Genomic DNA, 15,000 nt, shown 5'->3' with positions numbered 1-15,000 from the left:
TGCTACAGCTGCTTGTTAAAAGCGTAGCCTTGGCTTCCGCTCTCGTTTTGGTCTTTTCTGTCGCCGCCGCAAGTATTACCAGACGATTCAGGGAAATCTTGTAAAGGGAGTTATTGTATTCACTAAAATGTTAATGATTTTTTCTAACGGGAGGAGCTTGAGATATTTTTCTCTTGAGACGCAAGTGTGAGATTAACGAAGATATGAATGATGGTGGAAAAGATAAGAGAGAATATTAACGAGGGCATTAGAATTCAAGAGACGTGTGAATGATAATGAAGATGGTAACACCACTAAAGAGAAGTAGGCGGAGGGGGGAGGGGGGAGGAGGGGACGGTAGGGGGCAGGTGGAATCGAGGCAGGGGGGAGGGAGACAGGGGGGAGAGGGGGAGCATGGGGGTAACGGGGAAGAGGGACTAATGGCAAGGAGGGGGAGGGAAATGAAGAGGGAGTGGGAGGGGAGGAAGGGAGAGGGGTGAGAGCGAGAGGGGAGGGAGATGTGCCGGGAGTTCGAGGGGAGGTAGGGAGAGGAGAGGAAGGAGGAGAGGGGTAGCGAGAAGGGAGGGAGGGAGAGAGAGGGGAGGTAGAGAGAGAGAGAGAGAGGGGCACGACCTGCCGAGTCTCGCGCTAGCTCCTCGACCCTCAGTCTCAGTCTGTCTGTGACCCGTGAGGCGGCGGACGTGCAGGAGCTTCTCGTGTCACGCCAGGTGCTGTCGCGGATCTGTAACGAGGGTGTGTGGCGGGCGGGAAGGGAGAGGACCTCGCGCGTAACACACTGCGTTACGATGATTTCTTTTGTAACGATGTTGGCTTTTTAATAAGGGGGCATTACCATGGCTGTTGCTGGATTTTCATGGCGAATTTGCGAGTCAGCGAAGGTGATATGAGTAAGTGACAGATTCTAAAAAGGTGGCGACGGTGGTGCACGTGTGTATGTGAGGATAACGTACATAAAACGGCCTCATCGCGTGACGTCCGCGTCACTTTCTCTAGATATTCGGCTGCACGCGCGGAGGAGACAACATTAACGCAAATGTGTAAAAAAAAAGAAAGACAAAAAAAGCAAAGTCTCCTGAGCAAGATGGTTTATAAGACGACATTCTCGCTGAAAAGACCCGATGATAAAGCTTTTGATCCCGCCATAAAAGCTGCTTTACCTTCTTCAATAAACCCTCTTCAAAATTTGATAGAGTTCGCGCGTCGGCTGCCGATGCCTTACGAGCGTAAAGAATGTTCAACGGCCGAGAACTTTCCCGGGAAATATTTTCAGCCGCTGACTAAGAAGGCATTACTGGCGCCCAGACTCGCGGCTTTTACGTGGTGACGTTGCAATAAACACGATCTTGCACGAAAGGGAATGGGGGGAGAAAATGTATCTTGTGTAAAATGATGATTTTTTCATATTAAGTTTGATATTATTTAAAAAAGATGCTATAGTGGTGTTTGTAATTTAAACAAGAGAATGCGTTTAAAGAACATTCAAACAGAATGAAAGAAAGCACGCACGCACGCACACACACACACACACGCGCGCACACACACACACACACACACACACAAACATCCACATAACCACATACTCGAACGACATCATTTGCAACATCGCGATCAACCCTGCACCTTGTCTTCAATAGTCCCAAAGGCGGAACTCGGAGAATGTACGAGAGCGAGCGAGCGAATCGACAGCTTAATGCAGCGACTTAGATTTTACGAGCCTTTCGGATTGTCGTCGCAAAGGGAAACATAAGCGGCGACTTTCTCTTGTGTCGTTCATTCGCTTCATCCATTTCAAGGGGAAGGGGGAGGGGAAGGGGAAGGGGAAGGGGGAGGGGGGATGGGAGAGGGGAGAAGGGGGAGGGGGAGGCGGAGGGGAGAAGTTATTACCGGTCGGAGAGTGGTAGGGGGGGGGGAGAGGAAGGGGACATTGTGTTGTGTCGCCCATTTGTACAAAAGGAGGCGGGGGATGAAGGGTGGGGGGAGGGTGGGGGTGGGGGGTATTGCAGGTCACTCATCTAAGGCTCTGAGGTGAAATGGTCGGAGAAAAGGAGGAGGGAGTGGAGGAGCAGGAGAAGGAGGAGAAGGAGGAGAAGGAGCAGGAGGAGAAGGAGGAGGAGGAGGAGCAGGAGAAGGAGGAGGAGGAGCAGGAGGAGAAGGAGGAGGAGGAGGAGCAGGAGAAGGAGGAGGAAGAGCAGGAGGCGAAGGAGGAGTAGGAATAGAAAGAGAAGGGCGAGTAAGTAGGTGCAGCCTGAAGATGATGATGAGGAAGAGGAGGAGGTGGAGGAAGAAAAGGAGTAGGGGGAGGAGAAAAGGAGGGAGCGGGGCCACTTAGCTTGAGTTCTGAGGTGAAAAAGGGTTTGATGAAAGGGCGAGGAAGTGGAGGAGAGGAGAGGAGAGGAGAGGAGGGGGGGGAGATAGAGAAACATAAGAGGTTAATTGCCGTTCATTCGCATCATCCATCAGGGAGCCGAAGGGGGGAGGGGAGGGGGTGTTGGGGATCACAGGCAGGTTACTTTTGTAAAGTTTAGAGAAGATTAAGAGAAAAGGAGGAAGGTTATAGAGGAGAGGAAGAAGACGGCGAGGAGGAGACGAAGAAGGAAAAAATGATGAGGAAAAGGAGAAGAAGATGAAGATGATGATAATGAGGAGGAGGAGGAGGAGAATGAGGAGGAGAAGAGGATGGTGATAATGAGGAGAAGAGGAAGAGAAACACAGGTGGCGAAATGATCTTGTACCTCCTATTCACATCAAGCACCCTAGGGGATGAGAGAGTTCAGGTCTGAGGCTTGGATGGGGGGAGAGGAAGATGAGGAGGAGGAGATTGGATAAGGAGAAGATAGGATAAGGAGGAAAAGGAGATAGAAGGAAGAGGAGATAGGAGAAAGGAGGTAACGAGAGGGACCTTATCTCAGTACTCCTAACAGATGCAGAGGAGACGGAAGGAGAGAAGGAGGTGAAAGAAGAAGCAGAAGACGAAAAGAACGAAGAGAAGGAAGAAGAAAAAGGAGAGAAGGAAGAACAAAAGGCTTAGAGGAAAACAGATTTCCAAAGTCAAAGAGGATAAAAAAGCCCAAACCAAAGAGAGTGAGGCTGAGCGCCCGACCCCAGCAGCACCAGGACTGGCCAGAGCAAGAGACCCCAGACCCGAGAACCCATCCTTGCAGTGTCATAACGCCACGGCAATTTACGTCGTATAATGAAGCATTTTCCTGATGGTTATTATAACGGGCGCGCTGTAACGAGGTATTAGTGGCTCGTGGCCGCGTCTCTGGCCCGATCGCGGGGGTTATGGGGTCGGAATGGGGAGGTTATCGGCCGTTATATGCAATAACACTTTGGTGGATTGATATCACCTTTCAGTTTCTCTTCTTGCTTTGTTTGAGTTGCTCTTTCCTTCATTTTCACTTTTCGTATCGACTTTGTTTGTTTTATTTTTCTTCCCTATTTTTTTCTTAATCTTCTTAAACTTTATTATCTTCCTCTTCTTTTCCTTCTTCTTCTGTCTTTTTTTAATGATTCACTTTCTCTCTTTCATTCTTTCTCCCTTTTCATCTTTTCCTTCAGATCTTTTTTTACTCCGTTTATTACAACTCTCATTTCTTGTCTTTCGTCTTTTCATTTCACTTTCCTCCTGTTCTTGTTCTCCCCTTTTCATCTACTGTGTTTAATTTTCTTCTCTTTCTTGCCCTCTTCTGCTTCTCCGAACCCCTTTCATTCCTTCCTTCGACACTGTAGCGAATTACCAATAGCCTAAAAAGATTAATAAAAAAAGAAAGATAATATGAAAATCGATAACTAAAATGCTGCACGACTATTATCAACAGACGGTTAGTAGCTAAAATAATAGTCACGAACCTCATAGCAAGCTAGTGACGTCATGCACCTCCCCTCAAAATGTTTACTTTCATGCACATGCCACATTTCGGCGCCGGGAGGATGTGTAGACCTCATGATCGTATCCGCACACATGATCGCTTATTCGTGAGGATGCATATCGTCCGCTCATGCGAACGCATATCGTCTACTCATAAAAGATACATTAGGGATATAGTACTCAAGTGTGTTCATTCAGTGCGTTCGTTAACGAGGTGTGAAAAAAAAAATGTTCCCGAGTTCTCTCTTTCTTTCTTCTTCTTCCGGTATTGAGGTTATTGTTGTTTGTAGAGTAAAAAAAGAAAAAAACAACGAGAAAAGAAAGGTATCGATTTTTTTTTTTTTTCTTTTTGGCGAACGCTTGAGTAGCGGGCGTGACTCCAATGAAAAAATAGGAGGGTAATTAAATCGTTTAGCGTCGCGGATCGATCACGAGGAGCTTTCACAGTAGAATGTGTTTTTGTCTGCGTGGCGGAGAGAGAGAGGGAGAAAGAGAGAGAGAGAGAGAGAGAGAGAGAGAGAGAGAGAGAGAGAGAGAGAGAGAGAGAGAGAGAGAGAGAGAGAGAGAGAGAGAGAGAGAGAGAGAGAGAGAGAGAGAGAGAGAGAGAGAGAGAGAGAGAGAGAGAGAGAGAGAGAGAGAGAGAGAGAGAGAGAGAAGAGGAAAAAATCGTCCGAGAGAGAGAGAGAGAGAGCACTCATAAATGCACGTACACGAAGCGCTCAATTCGCCACCCTGGCAAAGCGAAAGCAAGCTCTGTAACCACACACGTCTAAGCGACGAGGGTGAAAACCTGTCTGTAAATTCACGGGTTGTTTTCTGGCCAGTTTTCATTCACTTGGCCCTTTGAGCAGCATGTCTAATTTACTTCTGCCTTTTCTAAGTGGGAAGTATGAGAACAAGAAGTCAAAGGAGGAGAAGAAGAATAACCTGAAATAAAAGTATATGAAGAAGAAGAACAAATAAGAAGAGAAAAAAAAATGAAAATAGGGAAGAAGAAGAAGAAATTGGAGGACTAGAAGAAGAGGAGGAGTAGGGATAAAAAAAATGACGAAGGAAAAAAAAGAAAAGAAAATATGAAAAAAAGTAATAAATAAGAGAAAGAAAAAATAAATCAAATGAAAGAATAAACATGAGAGGAAAACGCTAAAAAAAACGTAACTTCAACCCCAGAATTGTGTTCTCCAGAGTGAGGCAGGAACTGTTTACATTCTTATCCGTTCAGCGGATATATTCTTGGCTGTCGAAAACGATAATATTTGTAGTTCGTACGACGTCGACTGTTTGTAAAGAGCTGTACGTTGACAGACACGCGAACTTGTTTTATTTTCTGGAGTATGTTTAGTTTTCTTGAATATGTGGATGTAGATGAGTTTGTCTAATGGTAGATTCTATTTGCAAAACTTTATGCACATACTTACGACATAGTACAGATGTTTAACAAAAAGAAAGGCATTAGCTGTAGTATCTAATAGGTACAGCTAATGGCCATAAAAGGGATTGTAAATACTAGGATCAGAGAAGATAATTACAGTGCTCTAGGTGACATTAACATTCGATTTAGGATCAACGGTTGCAGGAAAAAGGGACTTTGTAGCTTTAGGAGGAAGAAGGCAGGAATATCACACGTCTGTGAGACAGAGTGTGATAGCGTGTGAGTACGAGGAAGCGCTGCTCACATAACATGTAGAAAGAAGGGAGAGGAGAATGGTATGGGACAAAAAAGGCGAGAGAGAGAGAGAGAGAGAGAGAGAGAGAGAGAGAGAGAGAGAGAGAGAGAGAGAGAGAGAGAGAGAGAGAGAGAGAGAGAGAGAGAGAGAGAGAGAGAGAGAGACAGGTAGAGTAGTAGATAAAAATATGTATAAACACACAGACAGAAAGATAGGTAAGATATAGACAAGAAAGAGATACAAGATCTATATATAATCAAAAATACAAACGGAGGAGAGACAGACAGACAAACAAAAAGGCACAGATCGGGAGAGAGACAAAGATGAGGGAGATAATAAATGTAGAAATAAAACAGGGCAACGAAGAAAAGGAAAAGAGAAAACGCAGAGGAACAGAAACTTACTTTGAATGAGTCAAGGAGGTTATTTATACTGAAGGGCCTAATCGGGGTGTGAGGGAGGAGAGGGGGAGGAGAGGGGAGGGGAGTGGGAGGGGAGCGAGAGGGGAGTGGGAGTGGGAGGGGAGTGGGAGGGGAGGGAGGTTTTCGAGAGGGAAGTGGGAGGCGGAGCGAAGGAGGGGAGTGGAGAGTGGGAGGGAGTGGGAAGGGGAGGGGAGCGAGAGGTGGGTGGGGAGCGAGAGGTGGGAGGGGAGCGAGAGGTGGGAGGGGAGCGAGAGGTGGGAGGGGAGCGAGAGGGGGGAGGGGAGCGAGAGGGGAGATGGGAGGGAGAGGGGGGAGGGGAGGGGGGGGGGAGGGGAGGGAGAGGGGGGAGGGGAGGGAGAGGGGGGGGGGGGGGGAGAGGGGGGAGGGGGGGGAGCGAGAGGGGAGTGGGAGGGGAGCGAGAGGGGAGTGGGTGGGGAGCGAGAGGTGGGTGGGGAGCGAGAGGTGGGTGGGGAGCGAGAGGTGGGAGGGGAGCGAGAGGTGGGAGGGGAGCGAGAGGTGGGAGGGGAGCGAGAGGTGGGAGGGGAGCGAGAGGTGGGAGGGGAGCGAGAGGGGGGAGGGGAGGGAGAGGTGGGAGGGGAGCGAGAGGTGGGAGGGGAGGGAGAGGTGAGAGGGGAGCGAGAGGTGGGTGGGGAGCGAGAGGTGGGTGGGGAGCGAGAGGTGGGTGGGGAGCGAGAGGTGGGAGGGGAGCGAGAGGTGGGAGGGGAGCGAGAGGGGGGAGGGGAGCGAGAGGTGGGAGGGGAGCGAGAGGTGGGAGGGGAGCGAGGGGTGGGAGGGGGAGAGGTGGGAGGGGAGCGAGAGGGGAGTGGGAGGGGAGCGAGAGGGGAGTGGGAGGGGAGTGGGAGGGGAGTGGGAGGGGAGTGGGAGGGGAGGGAGGGGAGTGGGAGGGGAGTAGGAGGGGAGAGAGAGAGGGAGAGAGAGTAGAAGGGAGAGAGAGAGAGGGAAGAAAGTATAGAAGAAGAGATAGATAGATAGATAGATAGATAGATAGATAGATCGATAGAGAGAGAGAGAGAGAGAGAGAGAGAAAGGCAGACGGACAGACAGAGATAGACAGACAAACAGAGAGAAAAAAGCGTAATAAAACAAAATCAGAGCAAGAAAGAGGGAAGAGAAGGAGGAAGAAAGAAAGAAGCAAGGTCACGCAGGGTCATCAACACGACTCGAAACCTCACGCACACACACACACTCAAAAAAAATCACGCCATCACCTTCCAGTTTCCTTCCAACCACACCACGCGAGTCACAGCTCCCTCGGTCGCTTGATACTCGTCCTTTTAATACTCGTCATTTTGCACAGAGCGCGTCAAGGGGCGGAGGGAGTGTGGTTAGCTTCATTGTTTTAGGTATTGTCATTGTTATCACGATTGTTATCATTATCATTGTTGTTGTTATCGTTATCATAGTCTTTGTTTTGGTTGTTTTTATTGTTCACGTTACGGTTGTCGTTTCATTATTATCATTATCATTTTTATCATTATGATTTTCATTATTATCAATATTATCATTTTTCTTATTGTTACTATTATCATCATCATTATTATCATTACCATTATTCTTATCATTATTATTATCATTGTCATCACTGCTATCATTGTTATCATTATTATTATCATTGTCATCACTGCTATCATTGTTATCATTATTATTATCATTGTCATCACTGCTATCATTGTTATCATTATTATTATCATTGTCATCACTGCTATCATTGTTATCATTATTATTATCATTGTCATCACTGCTATCATTGTTATCATTATTATTATCATTGTCATCACTGCTATCATTGTTATCATTATTATTATCAATGTCATCACTGCTATCATTGTTATCATTATTAGTATCATTGTCATCACTGCTATCATTGTTATCATTATTATTATCATTGTCATCACTGCTATCATTGTTATCATTATTATTATCATTGTCATCACTGCTATCATTGTTATCATTATTATTATCATTGTCATCACTGCTATCATTGTTATCATTATTATTATCATTGTCATCACTGCTATCATTGTTATCATTATTATTATCATTGTCATCACTGCTATCATTGTTATCATTATTATTATCATTGTCATCACTGCTATCATTGTTATCATTATTATTATCATTGTCATCACTGCTATCATTGTTATCATTATTATTATCATTGTCATCACTGCTATCATTGTTATCATTATTATTATCATTGTCATCACTGCTATCATTGTTATCATTATTATTATCATTGTCATCACTGCTATCATTGTTATCATTATTATTATCATTGTCATCACTGCTATCATTGTTATCATTATTATTATCATTGTCATCACTGCTATCATTGTTATCATTATTATTATCATTGTCATCACTGCTATCATTGTTATCATTATTATTATCATTGTCATCACTGCTATCATTGTTATCATTATTATTATCATTGTCATCACTGCTATCATTGTTATCATTATTATTATCATTGTCATCACTGCTATCATTGTTATCATTATTATTATCATTGTCATCACTGCTATCATTGTTATCATTATTATTATCATTGTCATCACTGCTATCATTGTTATCATTATTATTATCATTGTCATCACTGCTATCATTGTTATCATTATTATTATCATTGTCATCACTGCTATCATTGTTATCATTATTATTATCATTGTCATCACTGCTATCATTGTTATCATTATTATTATCATTGTCATCACTGCTATCATTGTTATCATTATTATTATCATTGTCATCACTGCTATCATTGTTATCATTATTATTATCATTGTCATCACTGCTATCATTGTTATCATTATTATTATCATTGTCATCACTGCTATCATTGTTATCATTATTATTATCATTGTCATCACTGCTATCATTGTTATCATTATTATTATCATTGTCATCACTGCTATCATTGTTATCATTATTATTATCATTGTCATCACTGCTATCATTGTTATCATTATTATTATCATTGTCATCACTGCTATCATTGTTATCATTATTATTATCATTGTCATCACTGCTATCATTGTTATCATTATTATTATCATTGTCATCACTGCTATCATTGTTATCATTATTATTATCATTGTCATCACTGCTATCATTGTTATCATTATTATTATCATTGTCATCACTGCTATCATTGTTATCATTATTATTATCATTGTCATCACTGCTATCATTGTTATCATTATTATTATCATTGTCATCACTGCTATCATTGTTATCATTATTATTATCATTGTCATCACTGCTATCATTGTTATCATTATTATTATCATTGTCATCACTGCTATCATTGTTATCATTATTATTATCATTGTCATCACTGCTATCATTGTTATCATTATTATTATCATTGTCATCACTGCTATCATTGTTATCATTATTATTATCATTGTCATCACTGCTATCATTGTTATCATTATTATTATCATTGTCATCACTGCTATCATTGTTATCATTATTATTATCATTGTCATCACTGCTATCATTGTTATCATTATTATTATCATTGTCATCACTGCTATCATTGTTATCATTATTATTATCATTGTCATCACTGCTATCATTGTTATCATTATGGATAAAATTCCCATATACAATGGTACATACAACACCACAAAACACAAACACACACACACGCACGCGCGCACGCACATAAACAACAAAATCCAATACTCGATATCTGACAAAACCTCTAAAATACAAAGCGATTTATCATGACGTGAAAGTCTGCATCGCGCCTGGCTTGTGAAGGCGGTCATTCGGTCACTCGTGAATCAGCGGCACTCAGCTGATTCGATGATTGGGTGCTCGTCTGTTATCCATCCTTTCTCTCTCTTTGTTTCTGGCTGCCTGGTTTTCTTAGTTTGTTTGCCTTTCTCTTTTTCTAGCTATCTATCGATATGTTTATCTTTCTTTCTTTCTCTCTCTCTCTTTCTCTTTCTCTTTATCTCTCTCTCTCTCTCTCTCTCTCCCTCTCCCTCGCTCTCTTTCTTTCTCTTCTCCCTCGCTCTCTCTCTTTCTCTCCCTCTATCTCTCCGAAATCTTCCCTTTTCGCTCTCTCTGTTCTTATCAGTCTCTGTCCCTCTCCATCTCTCTCCTCTGCCTTCCCTTGTCTCTTCCTCTCTCTCCGTCCCCATCTACCCTTAACACACACCTGGAAAGATAAACTAAACGAGCCCTTCAGCGTTCCGAGATATTCATCGCGCTTTATTTACCGCGTAGCGCGGAAGGATGATTTCGTAGAATCTCGTTGTTTCTTCGTTCTTGACTTTATAGGATTCTGCTTTAAACTTTTAACTGACATCATTTTGATTCTAATTGTTCAACCCTTTTCAAACTCATTTCTCATGTTTCTGGATCCTTGAGGAGGAGAAAAAGTTATACTAAGTTATTTATGTAGATATATTAGATATACAAACAGGTTTATTTGACGATATGAGGTTTTTCTAGTTTGGGAGCGTGTTGGTTTAGGGTCAATGTCGCCGATTGGCGTGTCACAACCTGTTGACGGAGTTTTAGTCGGTGGTCGGTTCAACACTGTTTCCCTCTCTGGTTACTCGTTTCCCATTTTAGTTTTTTTTTATTGATTCTCTCTCTCTCTCTCTCTCCCTTCTCTCTCTCTTCTCTTCTCTCTCTCCTCTCCTCTCTTCTCTTTCTCTTTTTCCTTTCTCCATCTGTCTCATTTCCCTCCTCTCTCTCGTCCTCTTTCTCTCTCTCTCTCCCTCTCTCTCAACTTTCTTCTCCATCCTCTCTCTCTCTATCTTTCTCTTTCCTCTTCTCTCTCTATCTTTCTCTCGCTCTCTCTCGTTCTCGCTCTCTCTCTCTCTCTTCCCCAACTCTCCCTCTCTCTCTTCCTCCCTTCTCTCCCCCTTCTCTCTCTCTCAGTTTGCAATACAAGCTTGGGCAACGCATTTTTTTTGGCCAGTGCCTCAGCGCCTCGTGAGAACCCCCAGTGCACGCTGGGGTTTGTGGACGCAAATCTCACTGTTACCTCTACGCATTGCCGCGCGCGGTCTTGCGAGCGAACCCGGCGCGGAGAATTTCCCCGCTGGCAGTTACTAATCGGTGATCACGAGACTCCTTCCTACTTGTACCAGCCGATATTCCTTGTGGTGGGCGCCCGCCTTCTCCCAACGCCGAGGGCCAGCGGCTTTCTTTCTGAAGAGCTTCGGCAACATTTCTTTTTTCTTCTTTTTATCTTGGGTTGTCCTTGTGATTTTATTAGGACGGCGGTTTGCGTCTCCAGGGTATTTCCTTTTTCACATGTTTGTTGAGGAAGAGGCTCTTGTTTTCTGAAGAAAAAAAGTTACTGTGAGGATAAGATGCGTTTTTTTATCAGAGGCAATGTGAGCGAGAAAGGTTTGTGAAATGGAGAATTCCCATAAAAGGAGCAATGTGGTTCAGGCGATCACCAGGTATTGGTATAAGTGAAAAAGAATATGTAATACAGGCGTACTTTCAAGTTTTTTTGGTTCCCCCGCGATCTTCATGATTCGACTCGAAAATAGTATTTCTTTGGATATAAATCTTTATCTTTTTAAATGATGAACGATCCATAATGATTAGTCACTGATTGATAAAATAAGGTTTAGAAGATTATCTCTCTCTCTCTCATTCAATTTTTCTCGCCTTTTTCTTTCTCTCTAAGATACACTAGGTTTTGTGCACGCTTTCGTCTTTCATTTTCATCATCTCTTCTCTTTCTTCTCATTACTCTTCTTCCATATTTCTTTTTTTGTTAACTCACCCTCTATATCTTTCCCATATTCCCCTCCTCTCCATTTTTTCGTGGCGTAAAATGTAATTATTAGAGTAATCTGTCTCTCCTTTACCTTCAACAAGATACAGTTCAGTATTAGACAAAGAAGGTACCTTGAGCGAATAGCGTGACTTATTACTGAAGGTGCTTTTCATATTGCCTCGAAAAAATCTTCTGATATACGTTGAGTTGCATTCTTTTTTTTTTTTTTTTACAATGTAGAAGGAATTGCATTTTATAAAAGTTGTATAATTCAGTAAACTAAACTTGTAGGTCGTTTTTTTTCTTTCTAAACTTAATATCGAAACTCTACGGTGACAACGAGCCGCATTTCACTACACGCACTGTGCCTAAGCTCTCGCAAATTCTAATTATAACATTATTCATTATTTCTTATCAGACGTTATCAGGGAGTGAGGGGAAGGGGGAAAGACTAAAAGGTTTGATGATTTTGTTTCTTGGTGAAAAGATGGTATAAAAACAGGCACCCCCTGAGGCGAGAGGGCCATTATCATTTTTTACAGAGATATACCCCAGAGATTAATGTAATATCGAAATTACCCAATTTACCGCATGAATATGAGGTAATAAGTTCAGAGTGGACATTTAGCATTTTTATTCATCTTTATTCAGGACTTAGAAGGAAGGGAAAGAAAGTTGGGTAACATAAACTGGAAATAAAACACACACACACATATATGTATGTATATATATATGTATATATATATATATATATATATATATATATATAATACATATATGTATGTATATATATAATACATATATATATGTATTATATAATCTTATATATATATACAATTTGTATTCCAATTATATATATATATATATATATATGATATAATATATATATATATTATATATATATATATGTATATATATCTATTATATATATACATTTGTATCATATATATATATATATATAATATATTTAGAGATTATATATATATATATAATTATATATATATATATATATATATAATATATAATACATCTATATATATATATGTATAATATATCTATCTATAAATCTAATATATATATATATATAGTATATAATATATATATATATTTAATATATATATATTATATGATAGATAGAAGGAAAGAAGGGAGAGAGAGAGGAGTTTTAGAGTTTAGTAGGAGAGAGAGGAGGGAGAGAGGAGAAAGAATTAGAGAGAGAGCGGAGGAAAGAGTAGAAATAAAACAAAAAAAAAGAAAAAGGAGCGGAAGGAGGAAAAGAGAGAGAAAAAGAGAGCGATAGAGAGAGAGATAGAGATATATAGATAGATAGATAGAGAGAAATGACAATAACACTTCCCTTCTTCCTTCTTCAGGACAACACAAAAGCCACACGTTCGCCCACCGTCACCCGCCTCCCCCCCCACCCACCCCGCCGCCAGCAGGATGGGGCGCCGCAGGATCCAGCGCTGCACCACGCCAGAGCTCAAGGACGTCCTTCTCGAGTCCTCAGGAGGAAGGTGGTTCCGGCCAATCAACGGCTACGATGAAGTCTTCCCCGGAATCCTTCTCGGGGACGCGTAAGTGTCCTTGGATCTGTGTTTCTGTGTCTGTCTGTCGCTCGGGATGATCTCCTTTTCTCTTTATTGTGCACTTGCTCTCTTTCTCTCTCTCTCTCTCTCTCTCTCTCTCTCTCTCTCTCTCTCTCTCTCTCTCTCTCTCTCTTTCTCTCTCTCATCTTGTATTTTCTTATGCCAATATAAGTGCGAAGAAATCCACAGTCTTTAAAGCAAAAGTAAACGAACCGCCCCCCCTCCCCCTCTGCCCCCAGCGACACGGCCCTGTCGACCAACCTCCTGAAGGACATCGGCGTCACGCACGTCCTGAACGCCGCCCAGGGCCACAACAACGAGGTCTACCGCGGCTACGTCAGCACCACCGCCAACTACTACAAGAAGAAGGGCATCTTCTACCTGGGCATCCCCGCCATGGACATGCCTGGCTTCTACCTCAAGCCGTACTTCAGGGAGGCAGCGGACTTCATCGCTCACGCGCTGCAGCAAGGAGGTGGGCATGGAGGTTAAATTGCGCATATAAGCACACACGCACGCTCGCATACACACACACACACACACACACACACACACACAGAGTTCCATGTGCTTTTTACATTCGTATTGTGATCAAACCTTCGTTCACACACATACTTACCTTCTCGTGCGTATCCTCCTTAGGGAAGGTCCTGGTGCACTGCCAGTGCGGAATCTCGCGGTCGGCCTCTCTCGTCGCCGGGTTCCTGATGCTTCGACGGGGCATGAATGTCCAGACGGCGCTCGCCACCATCAGGTTCGTGTTCGCTTGCTCCCCTGCTTCGTGCTCTTCCTCTCTGATGTTATATCCATGAGTCAGGGTCCTCGCTGTCTGCGAAGGGCTCAGAGCTCTTGCTCTTTCTTGCTTGGCTGCCATTGTGTTATGGTCCGTTAATGTAAAGTTATGGTCTCCTACTGCTATGTCAAGTTATGTTTTGTTTATTGTGAAATCCAGTTCGCCATCTACTCTAGTAGTTCTTTGTTCAGGTTCGCTTCTACATGTTTATTCGTGTCCATGCTTAAATGTTGTACTGTGGTCCCCCTACAGCAAGAAGAGGAGCATCTTCCCTAACCAAGGTTTCCTGAGCCAGCTGTGTGACCTTGACTACGAGCTGCGCCGTAGCGGCGACATTGCCGACACCGAGTTGCCGGAGCGACGCGGGTCTTACCCTTATCGCGAGACGTCACCCTTCCGTAACCCGTCGGCGTACCCTCGCTTTACGTTAGTGCCTTACCGGACCTTCGAGACGTATTCCGACACCAAGACGTACGTGCCGCCGCGGAGGTCCTCCTCCGTTGACAGGTACGAGGCTCCTGCCAAGCCCTTCGCCCACAACCCGTTGGTGGATTCCAAGACCTACGGGCGCTCCAGGTCCTCGGTGAGCCCCGTCCGCTACACGCGCAGCCCCTCCGTGTCCTACACGAAGTCCTTCATCGACGACGATGACGAGGAGCCCATCAACACGAAGGTCTTCGACACGTACAAGCGCTACGTGAGGTCATCCACGACGCCGCTGCCCTCCTCGGTGTACAGGGAGCGGCTGGCACGAATCCTGGACTACTACGTGCCGCCCAGGAACATTCTCTATGATACTACCCCATCCTATTCCTATTCGCTCGAAACCTACTACCCCGAGAAGACCTACCAGTACATCAACAACCTCAACAGGCACTA

General features: G+C 43.4%; 1 protein-coding gene across 3 annotated transcripts in view; it reads left to right on the top strand.

Moving 5' to 3' along the window:
* Positions 1-583: 583 nt before the first annotated feature.
* LOC122261988 (uncharacterized) overlaps positions 584-15,000 on the top strand; it is a 21,552-nt gene continuing 7,135 nt past the window's right edge. For all 3 annotated transcript variants that reach the window (XM_043029902.2, XM_043029887.2, XM_043029880.2), the window contains exons 1-5: positions 584-707; positions 13,113-13,316; positions 13,568-13,803; positions 13,971-14,082; positions 14,374-15,000. The exon at positions 14,374-15,000 is cut by the window's right edge. In XM_043029902.2, the coding sequence (XP_042885836.2) occupies positions 13,183-13,316; positions 13,568-13,803; positions 13,971-14,082; positions 14,374-15,000 (1,109 nt within the window). In that variant the 5' untranslated portion in view covers positions 584-707; positions 13,113-13,182. The remainder of the gene's footprint in view (positions 708-13,112; positions 13,317-13,567; positions 13,804-13,970; positions 14,083-14,373) is intronic.

This window comes from Penaeus japonicus, unplaced genomic scaffold, assembly GCF_977035675.1.
Source record: "Penaeus japonicus unplaced genomic scaffold, GWHDUDI00000001_assembly GWHDUDI00000017, whole genome shotgun sequence".
In the NCBI taxonomy this organism is placed as follows: Eukaryota; Metazoa; Arthropoda; class Malacostraca; order Decapoda; family Penaeidae; genus Penaeus; species Penaeus japonicus.
The sequence above is the reverse complement of the archived record's forward strand: the minus strand, read 5'-3'. Positions and strand labels throughout refer to the sequence as shown.